Below are 24256 nucleotides of genomic sequence, written 5' to 3'. Positions count from 1 at the left end.
ACAATCTCTGCTGCTGGCTGCACTTGACCAGCATTGTCACCACCAGCAATTCTCACCCCACCGCAGTCAGTGACAGACCAGCCACGTGCTTCTTGGGCGCCAGGTTTTCACCAAATGCATTTCCTCAGCAGTTATGTATTTCCCAGCTCAACCACATGAATAAAGCAGTGGGTTAGACTCCATAAGGATACCTGCTGGTGTTAGCAAGAGGTGTCATGGTTAGGCCTCAGTTAGGGTTGTTTAATGTCATTTGCCTTCAGGATGAAAAGAGCAAATCGAGAGACAGGGACTGCCAGAGCATAAGCCCTCAGCCTGCCACAGGGGTGCAGCATGGCGATGCTGGCCTGGCCACGCACGCTTTCGCATTCGGGCCGGCTGAAAATGAAACGTAGCATCCATGTAGCACTGCGCGTCCCAGGCATGCAGGGCATTTCTGCAAACCAACAGCCAGCTGCTGCCAGCTTCCAAGCTGCAGCTCACCGCAGCTCCAAAACATTGCTTCTGTATTAGAAGGAAACCGTTTTCCTCTCCGTTTTCTTTCTTTTTTTTAATTAGCCATGGAGTCACTAATATCCAAGGCTTTAATAGTAACGATGGGGCAGACTGGGGGTTCCTCCCATGATACCTAAGCAACTGCTAAGACACGCAGATGTCTTAGCAATTTACTCTTCTTCTCCTCTGTGAACGCATATGTTATTTCCTCCATCGCAGAGCACATCCTGCAGGCCACCGCGAAATCTGCCTCGTAGCACGACTGCCTCGTGTAATGCTGGCAGTTTTTTGGGGATGCTCAGGGTAGAGTGATGCCCTCCATGCAAGTCAGCACTTGCTGTGCTGGAAGCGGCAGGCGGGGAAGCAGACAGGGAAGGGACTTTTAGCCAAACCCAGCCTGCCAGTTTGCTTCCCGGTCCCCAGCACCGGCAGAAAGCATCCTCACTTGGGCTGGCGCTGGCTTGGGTTTCGAGATTCGGGATTCAGGATTCGGGGTTCAGTAACAAGGACTGGAAGCGAAGGGATCTCCTCCAAAACCCACCAGCAGAAAGCAGCAGCAGTTGCCTAAAAAGCAAAGCTGGGAGGGGATGCTCGGGGGGCAGCCTGCCCTGTCCCCTGCCCGCAGCTCTGCCCACCGGCAGCTGCCCCCTCCGCGCGGCCCCCATCCCCGCTCCGCTCCCGGCGCCGCGCCACAGACGCAGTAATTAATTACTTTCCTCCGCAGCCCCGAATACGTCCGTATCCCCCCTCTCCGCTCTCCCACCCGGGAAGCCCCTCCGCGCAGCGAGCGCCGCACCGGGATGGGATGGGATGGGATGGGGAGGGCGCTGGCGGACCCCACTCCTCCCCGGTCGCCTCTGCGGTCTCGTCCCGGAGCATCCCTCCCGGGGAGCCCGACGGCGCGTCCCGGTCCCGCCCGGAGGGGCGGGGGGGAGCCCGTCGGCGGGACCGGGACGAGGCGCCGGGAGCCGCTGATGCACGGCGGGGGGTTGTCACGGCGCCGGGTGTGTGTGTGTGTGTGTGTGTGTGTGTCACGGCGCCGTGGGGTGTGTGTGGGTGTGTGTGGGTGTGTGTCACGGCGCGGGGGGGGGTGTCACGGCGCCGGGGGGGGGTGTCACGGCGCCGGGGGGGGGGTGTGTGTGTGTGTGTGTCACGGCGCGGGGGGAGGGGGGGGTGTCACGGCGCCGTGGGGGGTGTGTGCGTGTGTGTGTGTGTGTGTGTGTCACGGTGCCGGAGGGGGCGGCCCGCCCCCGCCCGGTGGCGGCGGCCGGCGGTGCGCGGCGCGGCGCGGCCGCCCGGCGGCGCGGCGCTGCTGCCCGACTCGGCGGGGCGGCCGGCGTCGGGGGCCGCTCTCTGCCGCCTTCCCGCGCCCTCTCCTCGCTCCCGCAGATCTCGCGAGAGCGGCCGGCTGGTGGCCGCGGGGGCTGTTGCAGCAGCGGCGGCGGCGGCGGCGGCGGCGGGCGGAGCGGCGGCGGCGGCGGCGGGCGGCGGCCGGGGGCGGCCGAGGAGGAGGAGGCGGCGGCGGCGGCGGAGGCGGCGCGGGCGGCGGCGCGGGGGGGGCGCCGGGCGAGAAGCGGCGGCGGCGGCGGCGGCCGAGGCCGAGCGGCGGCGGCGGCGGCGGCGGCGGGCGGCGGCATCATGGCGGACAGAGACAGCGGCAGCGAGCAGGGCGGCGGCGGCGGGGGCGCGGCGGGCGCCGGGGGGCCGGGCTCGGGCGGCGGCGGCGGCGGCGGCGGCGGCGGCCCGGGCGGCGGCCTGCAGCACGAGACGCAGGAGCTGGCCTCCAAGCGGGTGGACATCCAGAACAAGCGCTTCTACCTGGACGTCAAGCAGAACGCCAAGGGCCGCTTCCTCAAGATCGCCGAGGTGGGGGCGGGCGGCAACAAGAGCCGCCTGACCCTCTCCATGTCGGTGGCCGTCGAGTTCCGCGACTACCTGGGCGACTTCATCGAGCACTACGCCCAGCTGGGGCCCAGCCAGCCCCCCGAGCTGGCGCAGGCGGCCGACGAGCCCCGGCGGGCGCTCAAGAGCGAGTTCCTGGTGCGGGAGAACCGCAAGTACTACATGGATCTGAAGGAGAACCAGCGCGGGCGCTTCCTCCGCGTCCGCCAGACCGTCAACCGCGGCCCGGGGCTGGGCTCCACGCAGGGCCAGACCATCGCCCTGCCGGCCCAGGGCCTGATCGAGTTCCGCGACGCCCTGGCCAAGCTTATCGACGACTACGGGGTGGAGGAGGAGCCGGCCGAGCTGCCCGAGGGCACCTCCTTGACTGTGGACAACAAGCGCTTCTTCTTCGACGTGGGCTCCAACAAGTACGGCGTCTTCATGCGGGTGAGCGAGGTGAAGCCCACCTACCGCAACTCCATCACCGTCCCCTACAAGGTCTGGGCCAAGTTCGGCCACACCTTCTGCAAGTACTCGGACGAGATGAAGAAGATCCAGGAGAAGCAGCGGGACAAGCGCGCCGCCGCCGCCGCCGCCGCCCCCGCCGCGGGCGCCGGGGCCGAGCCGCCCCCCGAGGCCGAGGCCGCCGCCGCCGCCGCCGCCGCCGCCGCCGGGCCGCCCGGCGCCCTGCTGCAGGCCGAGGAGCCCGAGGAGGACTGACCGCCCGCCCCCCCGGGACGCGGACTGGCCCCGCCGCCGGCGGGAGGGCGGGCGGGCGGCGGGGCGGGGGGGCGGCGGCGAGGAGCCCTCCCCGCTGCCCGGCGCCCCCCCCGGCCGCGCCGCCCGCCCGGCGCCCCCCGCCGCCCGGCAGCAGCGCCTCCGACCCGCCACCCATCGCTGGATGTTCCTCCACTTTACCCACCGTATCAAACAGTAAGCAGCTGCTAAAACAAAACAAAACAAAACAAAAAAAAAAAAACACACAGAAAAAAAAAAAGTCAAAAAAAGTAATAACATTATATATGAACTGTGTTTCCTACTTGATTAAAAATATAAAGAACTGAGTGTTTATTTCCCTAATTAACCAAGAACTTTTGTACACGTTTAAGCTATTATTATTAAAAGTGTTTGCAAAAATGGTCAAGATTATAATATTGCTGAATTATATAAAAAAAAAAAGTCCTTTTCATGTTGAGCTAACATTTGACTTTAGCACAAAAAAAAAAGAGATATTTTAGAACACGTAAAATAATATTTTTAGTTTTTTCTTCTCATTTTGTTACCAAATTTCGAACCTTACATGGAGGTTACTATAGTATATTTGACACCCTATATACCTGTGATTAGAGATGTGTATATATATATGAGGGCTAGGCATGCTGTGTGTCTGAGCTTTGTCTAAATGTTATGCAGAAGTTTGTAGAGTTAAAAGGTACGTAGGTTTAATTCATGCAAGGTAAACAATAAGTGCTCTCTTTTATACAATATGCATTGCATCTGGACCTTAAACATATAAAAATGGTCAGTGAAACTTCTGTGAACATGAAGAAAAATTATTAAAAAAGGCATTTAAATGAAATTTGCTAACTTGTGATTTTTACGTTTGAACCAAAGTTATTCAAATAGTAAAAAAAAAAAAAAAAAAAAAAGAAAAGAGGAAAAGGAAAAAAAAAGAGAGAGAGAGAGAAAAAAAAAGAAAAGTAAAGAATTTCCTCCCGTAATATTTTTTTCTGCACCTGTTTGGTTTACAACTGAGTAGGCGTATTGTCATTATTGTGTATATGAGATGTACTTGTATTGTTCATAATATATTTTTTTTATTCTGTGTACCTAAAGTACTTAACCTGACGTGCAGCGGTTTCCAGTCAACCTGGTTTTGGACAGCAGGTAGCGAGTCTTTCGGTGTCGCCACTGGCACTAGCAGTGTCTCCTAAACTCGTGAGAGGTCCGAACCCATGCTTTGATCCTTGCCAGTGCCGTTAACTTCTGTAGGCCTGTTAGAAATCAGTGCGACGTAATTGCAGAGTAATCCTACTGAGCCATGGGGTTTGGAGTTTCGTTTAAAAGTGAAAGCCAAGCCGGTGTGTGTCTGTAACGGATTTCCATGTAGCTGTGGTGCTAGTTATTACTGGCTACATACCTGGCGAGCCTAGCCATGCCCCTTCCTTCCCCGTCCCAGCCTCCTCGCCGGCGCACGCGCTCGCGGGCTCTGGTCGAAGCCTAGGGTAGGGAAATGCAGATTTGTTAGAACGCTAATCTGTCCAGGTGTGTTCTCCAAATTGAAATAATTTGTAATAATAAGAAGAATAATAATAGACTTTTACAGGTTGTTTTTGTTGGTTTGTGTGTTTTTTTCCTTTTAAAAAAAGTTGGTGTGCTTTTAATTGACTAACTTCTTGCTGCTGTATAGTGAAATATTAATATATTTTTATCATTAAACTGCTGCATGACTATCATCATTATGAGTGAAGAGAAAACGTTATAAAAAAAAAAAAAAAGATGCCTTAAACAGTGAAAACAAAACTTTTCTTTTCTTTTCTTTTCTTGGCCGGAATTCAGTAGACAGCATTTTAGAGAAACTAGGATCTTGTTGCACTCGGAAGTTTTTTTGGGATGCAATCGTTTTTCTTAATGCTTTTGGCAAAGTTAGCCGTCTGGTAGACCTAGCTGCTGCGCGTAGAAGGCACCACCTGTGCGAGCAGGAGCTGCCTGCGCTTCTTTACTGATGGTCGAGGATGGAGTTTTGGAAGGGTGGGGAAAAAAAAAAAAAAGCTTGTTTTAAAGAATTTTATTTCCTGTTGTCTTTTTATTCCCATTTGAAATGATAATTCCCTTTTTTTTTTTTTTTGAGATGTACTGTAAGTGTCAAAACAAGCTGTTTCCATTGTACCATGCATTCTTTCCCTTTGAAGAAGTTTGCTGTTAGTGTTCACAGAAAGTTAAATACGAGATGATGCCGGTAGTGAGGTGTTTCTGTTTCTTTTAAACAATCACTGGAAATGTTTAAAATTGCTTTAATGTGCACTTTCCTATTTCCCAGTAGTAAAATAAGCTTTCGGAGTGCGTAATGTGACATTTGAAATGGTTCTCAATTGCATGTAAACATTTGTCTGATAACCTGCTTTTGAATCGGAGGGTCTGGATGGGCAGTTCCATCGATTATTGTGCTTCAACTGTGATGTGTGCGGGACTGCGTTCTCCATGCTGCTAGACGTAGTTAGGAAATTAATTGCTTTGGTTTTGCTACTTGATTGATTGTCTCGGTCCTGCTGTTCACTCCCCTCCCAAAAGTTGTCGCGCTGCCGGCGGACGTGGTCCAGTGCTCGTAGTTCCACGCTGCTGCATCGTGTTCCCAGCAATAAGTAGTGGGAGGCGATGAGAGCACAGCAGAGTGGCCTTCCGTACCCTCCCGGCTCCTGGGAGCATCGCTAACGAGGCAGGCTGCTCCCCGCGGTCTTCCTCACCCACGCCGCCCGGATCCTGCCCGGGATCCGGCTGACCTGAGAAGCGCACGGGCCGCATGGTTCCGGTCAGACCAGTACAGCCTGTAACAGCCCACTGGCAGTTTTGTGAACAGTGTCCGAGACCTCGTGGTCAGTTTTTGTCTGGTTTTGGTTTTCTTCTCTGCGTTGTTTCGTTGGTTTTGGGGTGGTTTTTTTTTTCTTCTTTTAACGCACGTTATGCATGTTCTAGGACTTGATGAATGATGGTAATGAAAGACAAAAATGACTGTAAAGGTTCGTGGGATTTAGCTTCTGGTTTTGTTTATGTTTTGATTTATTTTTTTGCTCTTTTTTTTTTTTTTCCCGGAGGTGCTCGGTACTTTACCAAGGCTCTAATATCTCAGTATTTAAAACAAAGTACAGAAAACCCTGTTTAATGTTAGAAGAAGAAAGGTATATTTGACCATATGTGTTGTTTTAAAAAAAGACAGTATGCTCAAATGTGCCAAGCTATCTAATTCCTGAGAAGTATGCCTTATATTTTCCTTGATGATATGCTTTTAAATGTCTTGTAGAATAGGTCCAAGAGCATCATAAAAACTACTTTATAATGACTACGTGCAAGAAAACTTGAAATTCATTGCAATACTGACATTATTTCATTTTTAAGTTAAAGGGACACTGTCAAGTAATTTACCATTGAAACACAACCACCCTTTAAGTGGTTTTTTGCTAACAGAGAAACGTCCTCCAAAATCAAAGTCCTTATTACTATTTTTTTTCTTTAAAAAAAAAAAAAAGTAAAATTGTTCTGTGGCTGAGGAGTTAAATGAAAAAGAAAAAAAACAGAACCAGAACGAGCTGCCGTTGATTCCTGGCTCTTTTTCGTGGTCCCGCTCACGGTGCGCTGCGAGGGGCAGCCCTCCCGCTGCCCAGGAGCAGGAGGGGACTGGCTGAACCCGACCTGGCGTTGGCTCTGAGGCCAGTGGCGGCCGCGAGGGTCAGGGCTTCGCCGGGCAGGAGCCGCGGGGCAGCCGTGCCAGTGGGCACAGCCTCAGCTCTGGGGTGCGGGCAGGACGCTGAGCTTCCAGCGAGGCGTACCCATATGCGGTGGAGAGCTTTTTTGGAAAATTCAATTTAAAAAAAAAGGAAAAAGGAAAAAAAAAAAACCAACCACAAAACCAAAAAAACTACTCGACAGTGTCACTTTCTTGCGTATCCCTTGCAGGGGTTGAAATGTGCTCAGTGTAGCGCTCGCTGAGGAGCAGTTTGCAACCTGTAACTTGACTGTTGTAAAGTGCAGGGGGCTGCAGCGGGTGCGAGGCAGAGACCGTCCGGTCCGTGGAGTGAGGCAGAAAAGCTGCCGGTGATTTTAACCCCTGCTCAGAGCCGACTGATAACTTCTTTTTTTGGGGGGAGCAATTACTTTGTTGCCTTTAAAAATAGCACTGTAACCACCTTTTTTTACGATTAGCTGTAGTATAACCTTTGTCCCTTCAAACTATGCAAGCTATGAAATGTAAATTAGGGATCAGTTAAAGATAGTTGATTATATTCAATCAGATGGCATTCATGCACTAACTGGAGTATATACAGATAAAGCTATTAGAGTGACTTGTATGCTAACAGCAAGATATAACATACCTACCTATTCTAAAAAAATGACTATTAATATTGTATAACAGGACTGTGGGGGTTGGGAGGGGATGTTATCTCTTACCTTCTTAAAAGGGGATTTAAGATTTTTATAACTGTTTTTTCCATCAAACTTTAATATTTTTGTCAAATTTTTAGGTATTTAATTTGTAAAATAGATTTTACTTTGTACTGGCATACAGAAAATAGGGGTTGATTTAAACTTTTTTGAAGCCAAGTGATCAAGTACATTTGTAATAAAAAGTCAATGGATCTATATCAGTCGTACTCACTGTTTTCATTTCTTGTACGTTCTAATGCAGTGGCGCTGTATGTCTCCCAAGGAAAAAAATTGGGGAGGTGGGTGGAAGGAGAAGGCAAAAATTTCAGCATTGATGCTGCAAATTGATGTGTACGCAAGTGGCCCGTGGTCAGTGGAGATTTGGTAGATATGCATTTTTACTAAAAACATGGTGCACTTTTTCAAGAAGGGTTTATGAAAACCTGATGTTTTTGGCATGTCTTCACTTCATGCTTCCACCTTGGTGCCCGTAAACTCTAAAGCCACCCTTTGGGAATCGCGCTTCCCTGGCACTTAAGAAAAACAAAACCAAACAAAGCAAAACTCTGATAACTTCTAAGGTGGTGAACTACGGCACTTTATGTTTTTGCACCCACACACTTTGTCTCCCTTCTTCAAAGGTCTGCCACTTTCTTCTTTTCTCTAAGTTCAACAGGTTAAGGTTTGGGTTTTTTTAATTTTGTTTAAGTAAAATTACCGAGTGTTTTGGATTGAAGACTTCAGCAGATCCACCGAGTTTGGATCCAACACCTTGCAGAGTACTGACATAATTATTTTTTGTTTGCTTGTTTGCTTTAAACCCAGACCTCCCATTTCCCTTTCCAGGGCATATACCAAATCTGATTGACTTGTCTGTGGCAGAAGTTGTGGGAGCTAGAAGTGGAGAATCCTGACATTAATGTACAAGAATGCTAAAACAGGTTTACATTTTGGGGGCTCTCATGAAACACGAAAACTCAAAGTATAACTAGAACCAACCAATTTCCTGGGGTTTGCTAGTCCAAAGGGTAGAAAATGAGTCTCTCTTAGGTGAGTTGGAAAGAACGCAGCAAAAGCAAATGCTTCCACGGCTGTGCAATTTGCTCATTCAAAAACCTGCTGCTCTTACCGGCTTGGATTGCTTTTTGAGAGGTAGGGCTCTGCCTAAAGTGCTGGAGAGTTTCTCTGTTAAAATGACACCGTCAAGAAGATTTTATTTTTTGATCACAAATTTAAAATCCACGTTTGCACCTTTTTTTTTTTTTTTTTTCCCTTTTTTTTTTTTGTCTTTGATTTTTGTCAGGCTTGCCCAAACTTTCCTTTTATTTTCTTACTATCCTCCTCTGCTGGCTGCCTGCTCCTTGTTAACTCAGCTTGTGTAATTGAAGGGTCACTGTTCGTGTCGGTGTTGGGACTATGTGGAAGAAGAGTCCACCGTAGTTTTAAGTTCTCGTGCTGGGCTTTGTACTTTTTGCACATGCACTTCTCTCCCTAAAAGTTTTACTCTTCTTGGCTTTTTTCTATAATGCGTGCAGATAGGTGAAAGGATCTGAATTTTTGGTAGCAGAACAGAGATGCGGGCTGCATGCAAAGTGTTGTCAAAATGTTTTGACAAAACCGACAAGGTAAACAAGCGAGTTCCATTTTTATTCTTGATTCCTTCTGCTGTTGCTATCTCCTGTGCCACTTGCAACAATGAAAGATAATTTCAGCCCAGAGCTTTTTTTCAAGCCTGTGGTTCCTTTTACTCTGCTCACTTGCACATGATTTAGCTCGCTGGCACCGCAAAATGTTGTGTGTGGGTTGCAAGCGTGGCAAGGAGGTACATATATATAGTTTAAAGCTAGTTAAGGTTAATCTAAATGGACTTTCAAAATGATAACCTTTTCTAAAAGCCTGTTTTAACCAGAGCCTAATCTTTGGCCTGAAGTTCATGGCTTTTTTTTTTTTTTTTTTTTCCTGAAGTGGGATCTTTCGTGTTGAAATTACTGAGGGTGATGGTCTGATGGCACAGGAAGGATGCTCCTTTCTGGTGGTAGCAGAAGTTCCTCTGCCAGAGCCGGGCTGCCTGCTCTGCTCCCATCAGCGATGCTGTCTCCCATTCATGCTAGACAGTCTTGGGTCTGCTCTGGGAGTTTCTCTTAGCCTGCCTGTCCTTCTTTTTTACCTTCTACCTTTTCAAAGCATTTTGGTTCCCCATGGGACTGTGTTTTAGCAGCACTACAGTCTGGGGGAAAGTCAGCCGAATACAAATAGGCTACGAGACTTTACTGGGCCGTGCATTGCTTGTCATTAATGCAGGTCTGACCAGCTGTAGATAGCAGAGAGAAGTAAATGCCAAATCATCCATTTTTAGGGGTTCACAGAGTTACTTCTGCAATGTTATACTGGATATTTTATTGCAATTTGGATGGCGTAAAAGTTGCTGCTGGAGAAGTACATTGGAAGGGAAAGAATGAGCAGGTTTGCATTCGGACCTGCACTCCTGCAGGGAGGTATGGTGCCTTTGTCGCTAATGAAGACCTTTCCTGAGCCGGTGGACTCAGGCAGGTACCAGCCCGGGTGAAAAGAGTTTGTCCTGGGGGAGAAGCTCCCAGCGGTCACAGCAGAGGGGATGTTGTCCATCTGGAGGGTGGGAAAAGCCTTTCAGAGCAAGGTGGGAGGGGTGGGCTGGCAGAGGTGGACAGCCGAGTTCTGCCTTGGGCACCATTCGAGTGCTTCAGCATCTGAACTGGTGTTCAGGATGGAGGGTAGGTGATGCCACTTGCGGAGAAGCACCCAAGAGCCAGATGACAGCATCTCTGGCAGACCCTTTGCTGCAGACAACTGAGGGGTGTTGGGCAGCTGATCCCAGGGGTGGCGGGGGCGTGGGACTGAACTCCCCAGCTGGGGTAGTTCTGCTGGTCCCATCTCTACAATTTGGTGTCTGTACGTGGCTGAAGCCAGACGTGCAGTCATGGGTTTTGGGAGAGTCGGAGCATGTCACGCCTGCCTCTGTGCAAGTAGTAAACAGTTGTGTAGCCTGTTTGAGGCAAAATGTCACAGAAGAGGGAGAGTTTAATTCATACGGCAAGGAATGAAGCATGTTTTCAGGGAAAAATGTCAGCTGGAGATTAAGTGAGAAAAGATAAAGATAGAGGACTTCTGGCCCTGCTGTCTCTCTTTTGAGTGTTGACTGATTAAAACAAGACAGAGCGAATGGCTGAATATCCCTGAACAATGCTTCACTGTCCTTCTGGGGATCGATACCGCTGGTGCTCCTTCACCTGGAGAGGGGATCTTGTCCTGAGCCTTTTGCTCTGGAAGGCAGCATGTCCAGCCAAGATGGAGCCCTGCTCAGGCTGGCTGTAGGTTTTGCCTACGTGTGGGTATTGTCTCATTTTGGGTGACCAGGACCCCGCGCCAGACATCCCCGGGGCCGGGGTGGTGTCTGCAGTAGCTTTGCAGCTCAGGTCGGGTGTACACTTCTGCAGCGAAATGTTGTGCCGTCCCTGCATAACATACCTTGGTTTTATTGTGGAGCAGTCTCAGAGCACATGACCTGATTCGTTTGGGGTTTAACTGAGCCAAAAGATGAGTTCTACCAACTGGTTGGCATTAGGTCCGTCAGACCAAGCTAAAGCTCATGGGGGAGTAAAATCCCTGAAACACAGATAACGTGACCATTGGGTCCTGAGCAGTGACTCCTTTGCTGTCGAACTTGGCTCTGTACTGATTGCTCGTGTAGACGTAGCCCTAGATAAAACAGGAGACTGCCTGTGTAGATGGTTGGCCATTTTTGCACCTCATTGTCTTGAGGCTCAGGTTCACGACATGCGGCGTACTTCTGCTCCTTTCTGGATCAGCCATCAGGTGTGAGGGCGCTTGCTTTGAATGGGCATCTTCTGGATCTCCCCAGCACATAACTCGGTCTTAATTCAGGTAATTCTTTGGCTTTGCTGGTCATCAGTTAGTTTGCTGTCCATCCTGATGTTAGCTTTGCAAAAATACATACCTTAGCCTTTTCTTAGGCTTAGGCCACGTAGGAGGCTGAAGTGAAAAGAGGACTAGCTGCAACGCTGACAGAGGGAGTTTGTGCTGAGCCTTCCTGGCTGTGGCGCAGAAGGGTTTTTTTCTTGAAACACTATCTTGAAATATGCAGGAAGCAAAGAAAAGCTTCATTCTTTCTGTCGCAGATCGGAGAGGTGAGAGGTGTGGAGTTACATCTGCAGCACAGAAGGATGTGCCCCTCTTGACTAGTGAGACCTTGGAGGGAGGTGGCTGTTGTGGGAGCTGATCCACTACGTGCTGCCGGGAAGGCAAAGTGCATGCCTTGGAGAGATTCAGACAGCTTTTCAGGGAAAAACCTCTACACATTGAAATGTCATCCTGGTCAGCTTGTTGATTTCTACGGAGAGCTGCTCGTAAAGGTGGTTTGCAAACAGCATCTGAATCCCCATGACCATGTTGACCCCAGCGAGTCTGGATTTTGTGCTGGACATGGTGCAGAGACCATGCAGCAGCCCCCGTGGGTGACTGTCTTGGTGCAAGCGATCGTGTCTCGCTGATGCACATCAGTGGTTTTGACTGTGAGGTGCACTGTCATGCTTGCGGGAAGGTCTGGGAGCTGAGCCTGGGATCTCAGAGACATCTCATCATCCCACTGGACCGATGCGCAGTTGCTGTAAGGTGGGCCAGCACAGGCACAGGGGACTTCGGGGCTGGCATGTGAGGACATGTGAGCTGCAGGGTCTCTGCTGCTCCAGCGTGTTTTCAGTTCCTCTGTGTCATCAGCTGTGCTGTTGTGGCCAGTGCTGAGATGAAGCTGCAGGCTTCATACAGCAGCTGGAGGAGGCTAAGTCTCTATAAGGTACATGCCGGGGTAATTTATATTGCTAGGAGTTGAGGGTGGAGAAAATGAGCGGTGGCGTTCTTTTCTGTTGTTGGTGAATGTCTTGATGTGTGACTTGAGCTCAAAGCACCAGGTGCTCATCATATCTGCTCTGCCCTCCAGCTGGTATGTTAGCCCTGTCAAAGAGCAGGGTGGGTTTTGTTCTTGTAACTCAGGGTAGAAAGGCATGCTGTCATGTACCAGCATGCAGGACAGTGTTTGTGCATCTTGGGCAGGACCTGTCTGGATAGGACATCTCAGAGCAGTGCTGTCATTTGAAGGTTAGCCACGTTGGTTTGAGTGCCTTTCTCTCCCACTGGTTGGGCTTGCTGTAGTGTCTCACTAGCGAACAAGTTTTATTTCTCTGTGTTCTGTCCTGGTTGAACAGTAGTTTGTGAGTCCAATGCAAGCTGCCGGCCTTATTGCCTGTAGTCTCCTGAGGTTTGGAACTTGCTTTTCCTGGGCTTGCCTTTTGCTCGGGCGCTTAGTGCGGGCAGAGGAGCTTAAACCAGCAGCAACTTGGGAGCATGCATCAGCACGTCGGCGTCAGCTGGTCCAGACTCCTCAAGACTCACCTGGGGGTCAAGAGGTGGGTGCTGGGTCTTCAAGGGCCAGCTCTTCTGTGTCAGTCCAGCAGAAGCAGGTCCAGCTGTCTCACTTCTAGGTGAACTGCAAAGGCTTGCTGATCTGTCAATACTTCAAGAAATGTCGGGGCTAGGAAGCATGGATAAAGGATTTTGTGAAATCTGGTATTTAAACCTCCCACTCAAGTGATGCTGAGGAGAGCTGGCAATGTAGCATTGGCTTATCAGAAGCTGTGTGGGCAGGTCAACTTAAGAAAAATGTTGTTTGAGCAGCACCAGAAGTGAAGAAAAGAAGCCAGTGTCTTGTCAGGTACAGAGTTATAAATGGGGTCAAAATTTCTTTTTATTAAAGAGATTATTTTATTTAAATAATAAATGATGGTAGGATCACTGTTGCCAGGGGCTGCTGAAGGGCAACCAGGCAGGTCTCTGAGCAAAATAGGGACTAGAGGCTTTGAATTATTTTCTGGCATTAATAATTCTGAACTAAGCACTGCAAATTCATGTAATTGTCATCTCTGCTTCCATGCATGCAAACAGTTTGGTTTGTGGATAGGTCTTTTGACAGTGCTGTGTTCAGAGGCTCATTTGATCTTTAAAAAAAAAAAAAAGTTGGCTTCTGAGCTGCAACTGTCAATAAAAGTCCTGGTAAATTAATCCTTGCAGGCTTCTGCAAGGCCATATGTAACTTATCTTGTCCAATGAATGTCTCTAATTGGTGGTTTAAAGTAATTAAAAGAAGAATCCATTAACAGTCAGTCTATTTTTAGTTTAAAGATGGACTTATATGGTCATAAAGTAAAAATCCTAGCTTAATTATGGGAATTGAAGAACATTGGCTTAATTGCACTAGGAACTGCACACACGAGTGCAGAGAGGACACACTTTACAAGTTATTATCTTGTGATAAAATACTATACAGCGCAACAAGTGGAGGCACTCCAAGCTCTAGAAAACATCTTGAGGCCAAAGTTGCTGAGCTGGTGGAGAAGAGATGGCATCAAATCATGTGCAGCTGGTCATGGTCTATCCTCGCCTCAGCACTGGCTGCCTTGCCTTTTATTTGTGGAAACTTGACTTGCAACTGGACAGGATTAAAGGGGCAATTTATAATTTAATACTAAAGCCTTGGTTGAGGGATTGTTCTCTGTTCTGGAGATGCCTCCAAAAGCTGGGGAAGTAGCTCTGGGAGGTTTGGATGGCAGAGGATTTGGTCATGGGAAATTACAGGCTCTGCTCCCGATGCTTAGGAGATCCATCTGACGAGTTGCCTGTTGAGTGGAGAAGTAGATCCTGGAAGATACCAGAGTGCTTGGGGCAAGCCTGAGGCTGTTATCCTTGAAGCTGACATACTCAGGAAGCTAAATTTGGGTGCCTGGGAAGAAGACAGAATTTAGGACATCCCGGTCCCTCTTCCTGAAGTCTTAATGCGAGCCTGGGAAAATGGTAGAGAGGGTATGATAAGTAGGTGAAGTTAGGAGTCATGATTTCGCAGCATGGGCTGGTTTCCACTTCAGCCAAAGTGTCCCTAGACTGATGGCACAGAAAGTGGACAGGGTTTTGGGCGGATGGACTGAATGCAGTGCTGGTAGAAGGCTGAGGCTGTCAAGGCTTGGGCGAAGGCGCTGAATGGGAGTGTTGGGAGCAAAAACCTGTGCCCGTTTCTCCTGGAGGGCAAGGGGCGACTTTTCGGCGCGGGGTCTGAGGAGGTTGAGACCAGAGTTGTGTACGTGGGAGGAGCAACCAGCTGTGGGGCTGCAGATTGGGATAAGAAACGGGCATGTGGTCCAAACAAGAAAAATGCCTGTATACCAGTATGGAAACATGAAACAAAAATAGTTGTTGTAGACTGCTCAGCGGTGTAAAAAGACCTTGGCATAGCTGGTCTGATTGAAAGCTGCTGGGGGGAGTGATGAAAATCAGTAAGATACTGCATTATCTGCCATCAAGGTATACTGAATAGGTGTGCTAGGTCATAAAGGTGTGAAGGAACACTAGATCTAAAAAGTTGCCATAAAATCTGAGAGGAAATTGGAGTAGTGACAACCACACAGCCAAATTTATGTTGGATATAAATCCCGTATTTTAATGACACGGAGGTATTAGGAAATTTTCTATTCCAGACAAGAAGGTGGTTATGGATTTCATGGGGCTTGGGAGAAAACCAGGCTCACGTGTCTTCATAAACCTGTAAGAAGAAGTAAATTCAATTATGTCCATGCTATCTGGCTGGATTGTTTGGGAAGGAGCTGGCTAACATTTAGGTGAACAAACATCTTGATTTACTTAAAGGATCATTTCTTGTAACAGCCTGGTATAGACTTAGCCTTGATTTAGGACTAAAATGTAAGAACTGGTTCAAGATATAATTACCATTGAGTCATTAAATAGCAGTGACCACAGTACAATTACAGGTTCAGCATCCTCAGGGGTGGAAGGTGCTGGACTAAAAATGAGTCTTGTGTTATAAAAAACTGTGGGGGAGAAGATCAGAACAATAAAGTCCTTAGACTTGTCAAAGCAGCCCCACGATACCTGGGAAGGTTACAGATGTCCAAGTTAGGCAGAGGTCTGTCATGAAGGAGCTTCAGAGCTGAAGTAGAAATCAGTTACAAAGTGAAATAGTTATAAAGTTACAAAGTAAAATAGTTATAAAGGAAGGGACTTCTGGAGTCCAGCAAGACTCCATCAAAAGACAGACGTCCAACTCTTGCAAAGTAGACTGAAAGAGCCATGCTGTACGGCAGGTAATCCATGATCTGGAAATGAAGCAGTTTAGGACGGGCTTTGAAGAGCTGGGGGCCTGAGGGAGCAAGTGCTATCCTGAGTATATCAGAGAGAAGGCTGGGGAGAAAGTCCGAGCATGTGGGACTGAAGACACGCTGAATTCTCTGTACTACTTCGTACTACTCTAAGTGACTTCTCTCTGTCATGCTGGAGCACAGGGCATGTTTGAGAGCCTACCTAATGTCACCTAGTCCTTTTGGATGGTAAAGATAAGGAGCCTCCCTCTGAAACTCAAGTATTTGAGGTTGAGATGCTGGAGCAAAGTAGTAAATTCAAGTGGAAGAGCAACAGATGTACCTAGGAGTTTTAAAAGAGCTTGAGACTGAAACGCTAAGTTACTAGCAAAAATAGGGCTGTTAAAAAATAGCTTAGTATTCTCCATGACTAGATAACATCCTAATGTTGGATTATTATTTTTTAATTAAAGTATTAAACGGGGCACTGGGAATTGCAGATCAGCAACCCTGAACTCTGGTTTGAGAAGGAGAAACAGAAGCGCTGTAACTCTTCAGTATGTGATAGGTTGAATGCAACATACTTTCTGCAAAGAAAAAGGGTTGGACCAGGTGGTCTTTGAAGGTCCCTTACAACCCAAACCATTTTGTGATTCTATGATTGGTCTTGTTTTCTGGGTAATCTACCAGAATCTTTGAACATGTTGACTAACAGCAGGAGATGGAGTGTCAACTGATTTTTATTTGGGTGTTTTAAAAGGTTTTTATCAAGGCCTTCCTAGACGATATTAAAACATTATGCTTGTAATGAGAAGTGAAATATCATGGAGTCCGTCTTTGGTTGCAGCCGGTGTTGATCACTTAGGCAGCACAAGGTAGACTCTAGTTGGAGATGGTGATGGAAGGCTTCCAGGTCTGTGTCCTGAGTAGATCTTTGGCCTCTGAGCAAATGAGTTTTCTCTAGAAAACACCAATTTGTTAAAACCAAAGTTGCCAGGTGGAGAAGGGTTGATTTTCATTGAACTTTTCTGGTGAGCACATTGAAATCCAGGCTGCAAAGTCTGGTTGACCAAAGAGGAGAAACAAGTCCAGAATACTGAGTATCATGGCATCTAGATTTCTCCTGTGATGTGACACCCCCAGTTCAAATTCCTACCCTGAGCTTGACTTGCAGGTCTGCCAGATCCCAGAGCATGCCTCAGCAACTAATGTTGCGGATATGTTCTGGTTCTTTTTGTTTTTACCAAGAAAAACCTAAAAGGTTTTGGTTTTGACAATGGGCAGAAAGGGAAGGAGCAGGGAGAGAGGTCTGGTCAACATTTTCCGGGTCTTGTCTAGCTCTGTTCTTGAGGGAGGATTGTCCATGTCTGTGTGCACGCACGTGCAGACCTGTGTTAACCTCTCTTCCCAAGAGACCTAGGAGGACCCATAGCTAACTGACATGAGCTAGAGCAACCCTTTGCTGCTCTAGCTTAGTTTTAGGCTTCTTAAAAGTCTAGAAGTCATGGCAAATACCCTTGCTTCTCCCACCTTACCTGTCTTCAGTAGGTGGTGGTACCAAAGAGTAAGTGCTTCGATAAGTCATTGGATTTTGCAACAGGAGCAGGTTAACTGCAAGCACCTCGAGTGCTTTTGGTTAGAGTTAGTGTTTAAGTATAAGAATTGACAGCTGAAAGAGCAGAGCGGTTGGTTTATACTAGAGAAGTGACTTCAGCCTGGCCATGACTGGAAAATTCAGAAGGACATGATAAGGTCTGGTACTGTGAGCAAGCCGGGGGGGGGGGGGGGTGGGTCTGACCCTGGGAAATTCAAGGCAACAGGCAAGGGAAAAAAAAGCAATTTTCAATGCTCCAACAATATTGCTAGGCTTTAAGTGATTTGCTCATTCAGGAAGAAGAATATCTGATTCTGGGTAGCAAAAGCAAATGAAGTGATGGTGTATAGACTGCTGTAGAAAATAACTGCATATTACAGATTTAGGCGCTAAGGTCTGAGAGGCTGCTGTGCTTGAACTCGCCTGTAACACAGTTCATTAACACCCACGGTGTCCCTGTGCTGTTTTCCCTTGGTAATCTGGTGGTTGTCACTGGCACAACCTTTGTCCCCTCCCCCTAGAAATACTAATTTCATTAGATTGCTCACTTCTAGTTAAATTATACCAGCTGACTTTGAAGTACTTAATATAAAAATGTTGTGGTATGCTTGCATGATAGCTATTTGATGTAAGAAAAAAATCTCTTGTGCTCTCTCTTTAGGAATTTGGGCTTTGAGTTTCATTGGGGAGTGTTGTATGTACCCAACTGCACGGGATCAGGCCCATCTCTTTTTAAAAATGTATTTCACATCTGAGATTAGAAACATTCTAGAAGACAAATCAGAAGATAAAGTTGTCTGTTACAGGCTCAGATGATAATAGCAACTTGTGCTAAAAGCTGTCCGTCCACATAGAAAACTGCACGGCTGCTTCTGTTTTAACTGCTGTCAAAGGTCTGGCATTTTGGTAATAGTATTTTTTTCTAAATGTACTGAGTATACTTGCCTTTAAATCCTGTTAGGTACAGATAATTATCATTGGTATTCTGTAAATTAGCTCTATACTAGCATTCACATTGGACTAGGCTTAATATTGTGAGTGTCAAAGATGACTTGAAAAAGGAAAATTAATTTATACCCTTTTAATGCGGTTCTACCCTGTATAGGGGATTGTTTGTAGAAGTACCAGGAGTGTTACAACTGTCTTCCCCCTTTTACTTGCTGTGATTCTCTGCAGGAGAACATACAGATTTAAATCTATTTTTCCATCCTTTAGAGACACTGAGGTATTATCACGGTGAGGTCCATGGAAATACCAAGATAAACCAGGCCATAACACAGAGATAATGCATCTTTTCCATTTCTTTTTTTGCTTCTGCTGTGAATCAGGCCTCCGAGCTTTTTTATTTTAAATGTGTAAAAGTTAAACTGTTTCAGTAAAAATCACTTCCCTCATCTGTCCAGTGTGACATCCTCTAATACCATAGGTCTGTTCAGGCTGAATTATATGTGGTCTTCCAGAAAAGGTAGACGGGACTGAAATTACTAATGCCAAAAGTTGCCCATGACAAAGGAGGGAAATCCTTGTTTTCGAGACAAAACCCATCCAGACCCTTTTCAGACTCCCCGCAGCACACTACAAGGGTATAAATACCTCTTTTTCTTTTCCAGGTGATCTTTAAGGCCAGGTAGCAGCAGGCAGGGTCAGTCTGTCCGGGCAGACAGGACGGGGGTCCTGCCCTGCAGATTTGCCCTGCTTTGGCATCACACCCGACGGTTTTTAGGCTGGGCTTTTGTCCTGTGAGCAGAGCTCAGCCCCGGCACAGCCAGCCCCGGGGGTGGCCAGTGCTGTTTGGCATCCGCGCTGTTTCGCGCTCCTTGCATCTTCACGGGTACGAGACCCCCGGCATCTCTGCGGGTGATGCTGCCTGCACATCGCCCAGCTGCTTGGTGTGCGTTTAGGGAGCTACGTGTGGTTGGCTTTCACCGTGTCCTCAATTTTGATCCCCAGGGCAGAAAAATTAGGACTTTCTCAGTTAAAGAAAAAACAAAAAGTGAAGCAAAATCTCTGGAGAGTGGTGTTTCCCTGCAGTAGTGACAGCTGTTCACCACCCGCTTCTGTTCAGCCATGACCCCTGGTTCAGTTCTGCTGGGTTTTTAGCCATCTTGACCTCATGTTTGCAAATATTATTGGTAATATAATGCTCTATGTACAAATGTCTGTGTGGCTCATGTGTATGTTTCTGTGGTTCAAGTCAGCCACAGACTTCTGGAATTTCATTGTACTTTGGTTAAATGTTGGACCTTTAACTCTTCTACTGTATGGCTTCTTGATTTCTCTTGTCCAATGTGGACCAACTCTATTTTTGGAAATAAATAAGCATGTAAATAAAATGAATGGGTTTATGCCACTTACAAGAAAATGCTTTATTTAAAATATACACTCAGTCTTGTATATTTTATGGTATCTCAGGGAGCGGATGAGGCTCAGGCACCAGCAGCCTTGGTGATCAGATACCATATTATGTACAAATTCATTTCCAAGTAGTTTCAGAAGAAGACTTTCCATTCCCTGAGCGAAACCCCTGTAGGACCAGCCTTGCGGAGGGTGGGGGGTGGGGGTGATCCAGAAAGAAATGCGTAGTTTAAGGGGAGTAAAGGAAAGAAACACGACTTTCCTCTCAACACAAGGCTTCTGGTTTGAGGTGTCCAGGTGCCAAAGATGCCGCTGAGTGTAGGGATGCCACAGGGCAGTTCTCAGCTCCTGCCCAGGAGCACATGGAGATCAGGAGCACAATGACTCTTTTTTTTTTTTTAACTTATCCGTATAAACCAATATTTACCAGTAATCCTGTGTTTCTGTTTTTGTTTTTTGGCAGACTTTTACCAGTAAATATCGGTTTATTCCTGAAACCAGAAGCCCTAAACATACCTTTGTTTATAAGGTCAGTTGTCATTTTGTCTCTCTCGTTCCCCGCTCCCCCCCAGTACAAACCGGCAGGTGATTGAAAGGTACCGAGTTTTCTTTCTAGTTTTCCTGCTCTGCATCTCTGGGAACTGGAGCCCGCAGGACCTAGAGCCTTCTGTTGGTAACGTAGACCCAAGTTTACAAATTATTCTTTTACCGTTTTAAAGCCTGCTTTTAAGGACAGAGGTGTTCCTGGCTGCCCACTACGGGAACTGGTAGGAACCCCCGCAAATGCATAAATTGCTTGACCTCTCCAAAGCCAACGGGTAGGTCCCTCACAAGCATCTTCAGGCTTGGGGCTGAGAAAATAATTTATCCAAAAATATTCACTAAAAAATGCCATTTCTGTTTTACAGTGAGCAGGACTGGGGGAGGGAAGGGCGGGAAAGGAACTTGAAAATTATTTTCTCCCCCCCCCATTTTTTTCTAATTTGCTGCTAGAAAGCAAGTGTGACATGGGGAGGAGGGAGAGAATTTGAATGTTGCCCTTCCTAAATTTGCTGTAAACTCTTCCTCCAAGGCTAGGAGAAAGGGCAAGTAAAAGGTCTGATCCTTAAAAGGACATTGCTAGGTGTCTGGGACCCCAAAAGCAGCTGGCGCTTTTTAATGACGGGAATCGCTTTAGGTCATTTTTTCAGAGTTTTGGTTTATACCAAGACAAATTGACTTGGGAGTGTTGAAGCCTTCTTTTTTTTTCTGCAAGTGTTTGCGACCCAAACACAACAGCGTTATGCTAATACTCAAGAAACAGAGAAGCTGGTGAGGAATAGAAAATGAGTTGACTGCACAGTCCCAGCCAATTTTTTTCTCCCAAGCAAACAAAATAAAAAAAAAAAAAAACCAAAACAAAACAAAACAAAAAAAAAACCCAAAAAAACAGCCCAGCCCCAACACCCAAAAGACACAACCTCCCAAAAAAGCAAGCCAAAGAGGATCTCAAATGCCTAGCCTGGTTTTATTGTACATGGTTGGCAAGAGTGTTTTTGGCATAGCTGCAACCTAACTATGTCCCTTTAAGGAGCACCAGCAGCTAATTTCCTCCTAATGAACCCAAAAGCTGAGGTTTTTGCAGTTTTTGAGTGCAGATCGAAGCTCCTGCAGCCTTAGTTGGAGTCCAGAATGAGGGGAGCCCTTCCAGCTGTGCACTTTGAGCTGAAAACTACCTTTCCTCCCCTTTTGCAGCCTGGGTGGTTCTGATTGCTGGCAGTTCTGTAATACAACTTTAATCTGAGCAATTGAGGCTGGTCCTACATTATCTTCAGACGTCTTGCGGAGGACTCCTGTTACCAGTTTGGTACTCTAAAGCTACACCCCACCATCAGAAGTCACTTACTTTTTTTTCAAAGGCAGTGATAGATTACCCTCTCTAGCTCTAATGGAAAAATGATAATTGCAATGCAACTTTCTAATAAATTGTTCATATATTCATAATTCCGTTGCAATCCCAAATTGGAGAAGAGATCTGTTAAAGGTATATATTAGTCTAGATTTTTTCTTATTGTAAATACTGTAATTTTATAATACTGTCAATATTTTATTAACTTAGAAATATTTAACAGAGTTTAATCTATGGTAGTTGATTTATTTATAGGTTTATGTTGCAGCCAATATTGCATTACATTCTAATGTAAGATTAACTTTCAGCGTGTAAACATTGATTTAATATACCATTGGAAAGATTAAGAGAGAAAACTCTCACTCTTAATCTGTAATATTTATCCCCCAATTCCCAGTTTGGAATTATTTAACGAAATACTAGGAGGTTTCAAGAGCTCATGAATCTAACAACTGCTGGATTTGAAAACTTGCATTTTGAAATGTACCTGGCTCTTTCACCCTGTGAACAAGTTTGCTTCAATATCTAATCTATATAGTACGGAAGTCTTTATTTTGAGCAAAGGGACACTGTCAGATAATTTTAGATTCTTGTTTTGGGCGGGGAGCAAAACTCACCCCCAGTGCATGTGTGTTAATTCCTTTTTAATCTCAAGGGCAAAAAAACCGTTTCTTGTTCATTTGGGAATTTGGCTGGAAACATTCCCGCAGCAGTTTGCATCCGTGCAGCCGGGGCTCGGGGTGGAAATCCAGCCACTACGAGGAGTCTCTCCAGTCCCAGCGAGAGGCAAGATGCCTGGCGGTGCTGCCACAGTCCTGCCATCCCTGGCACCGACTGCAGTCGGAGCTCGGTGAGATGGGTGAAAGTGCACAAGGTCTAAAACTTGCCAATTTTTGACCAAAGTTTTTGCCTTTTTTTTTTTTTTTTAAATTATTCTCTCTCTCTTTTAGCCTGATGGTGTCCCTTTAACAGCATAAAGATGTTCACGTTCTCTGAAAAACCTTTAGAAATTATTTTCTTTTTAAGGCAGGGGAGAATTGGTCTGTAATATGTTTGCAACGTAACTTGCATAAAAATACCAAAAATATATCAAGGGTTTTCATGGGAGTTGGTATTTTTTGAGTGTAAAAGTTAATCTTTATTAGAGATGTGCCAATCTATACTGCTTTATTGTAGTGTTGTTACACTTAGGCATTTCAGTTAACTTACGAATATATACTGTAACAGTATACTTTGTACAGATTTATTTAAAATTTATTTGAAAACTGAAATAAAGTAGGCAGAAAATAAAGATATTTATTTTTCATTTGACTATGTAAGAAGGTATCATTCTTTTGGTTTTAGTGCACTGGTGTACCAAGCCTCAGAACCACTGCTTTCTCCAGCTCATAGGATGCTTTTCCGAGACTGTGGATACGTGTTTGTGTACTGCTGTGTTGATAAGTAAATGCCAACGATGGAGTTCGTTGCTTTTATACATCCCAAAGAGAAGTTCTCCACCGTTAATTTTCTGTTTTCTGACCGAAAAGGCGTGTGTTTGTGAACAGTGTTCACGCAAGTTCTGCCATCCCACTCTCACATCAGCTTATACCAATGCCAGGATGGGAGGATTTGCCTGCGTACCTTCCCCAAAACACCCCGGTCCGCAGTGGCATCGTCAGGGAGCAGTTCAAATGTGTGTCCTTTGGGCTTTGTGTAAAGCAAACGCAGAACAAGAAAAATCGAGATGTTAAATCCATTAGAAAACAAATTCCTTATTGTACAGTAGTATGGAGATCTCTAGTCAACCTGCCATTAATAATAGATTCTTATTTTTTGAATGATCTATTTAAAAGAACAGCAAGCATTGTATTTGCTAGTAAATCTGAAGTGTTTACATGGAATTACTAAATAAATTATTTGATCTAAGATGGCTCTCATCAGTGCTGATTTTTAATGCTGGAAATTAATTTTGGCAGCTGCTTTTTTAGTTCGTGCTGTTCTTTAAAATCTTCCAAAGCAGATTTTTTTCAATGCATCCTTGTGTTTTAAATTAGGTTCTGAGGAAGACGCAAAGCATGCCTCTCCCTGCAAGATCTGACAGGAGTGCTAGCTAATGTTTTCCAACCCCCTCCACGTCATGAGACTGCCTCTTCATGTCCCAAACAACTGATTACATTGCTGAGACAGAGCAGGATGCTCTGAACTGAGAGCCCTGCGGCAAATGGTACTGCTTAGCTTCAGTTTTCACTGCTCTGAGTCCTGATGCATGTGTATATATAATTTATTTTTTTTAGCAGAAAGCATTGGGATAGAAGTAAAATGCCATCCTTCAAGGTAACGAGTTGTCAAACAGTTCCAGCATGGCTTGGTCCTGCTTTCTGCTGTTACAAGGCTGCGGGAAAGCCCCATGTTCCCAGCCCCATGACCCTGCTCAAGGCCCTTGGGTCCGCGAGCAGTCGCAAGAACCTGAAGCGGACAAGTGCTTTGGATCATCATCGAGGCTGAAGGTGAATTCAGGGGCTTTTGACACCCTCCAAACAGCAGAGGACTGGGGCTGCTCTCTGATGTGGGGAAGCTGGCTTCTGTGGCTCCCAAAGCACTTCAGTGCTCCTGGGGTGGAGGATGGAGTAGGTGATGCCCTGCCTTGGGGCTCCTGCCCGGCACGGAGTGGGGTTGGCAGGATTTCTGGCTGCAGGAGTGCAGTTAGTGAGAGGCTGGATGGAGAAA

At 46.7% G+C, this 24256-nt stretch overlaps 1 protein-coding gene and 1 long non-coding RNA gene across 4 annotated transcripts; both read left to right on the top strand.

The window, feature by feature from the left end:
* The first annotated feature begins 2130 nt into the window (after positions 1-2130).
* PURA (purine rich element binding protein A) lies at positions 2131-3171 on the top strand. Its single transcript, XM_049829682.1, has one exon. It carries the CDS (start codon positions 2131-2133, stop codon positions 3094-3096), a length of 966 nt encoding a protein of 321 aa, XP_049685639.1. The 3' UTR covers positions 3097-3171.
* A 29-nt stretch (positions 3172-3200) lies between these two features.
* LOC126051037 (uncharacterized) lies at positions 3201-23443 on the top strand. Of its 3 annotated transcripts, none has more exons than XR_007509706.1 (3): positions 3201-3309; positions 20123-22397; positions 22892-23443. It is a non-coding gene; the product is annotated as an uncharacterized LOC126051037 (long non-coding RNA). The 3 variants fall into 3 exon arrangements; XR_007509705.1 differs by lacking the exon at positions 22892-23443 and having other exon boundaries at positions 20123-20188; positions 20276-22838; XR_007509704.1 differs by lacking the exon at positions 22892-23443 and having other exon boundaries at positions 20123-22838.
* Positions 23444-24256: the final 813 nt, after the last annotated feature.

This window comes from Accipiter gentilis, chromosome 26, assembly GCF_929443795.1.
Source record: "Accipiter gentilis chromosome 26, bAccGen1.1, whole genome shotgun sequence".
NCBI lineage: Eukaryota > Metazoa > Chordata > Aves > Accipitriformes > Accipitridae > Astur > Astur gentilis.
This window is presented reverse-complemented; position numbering and strand designations above follow the sequence as displayed.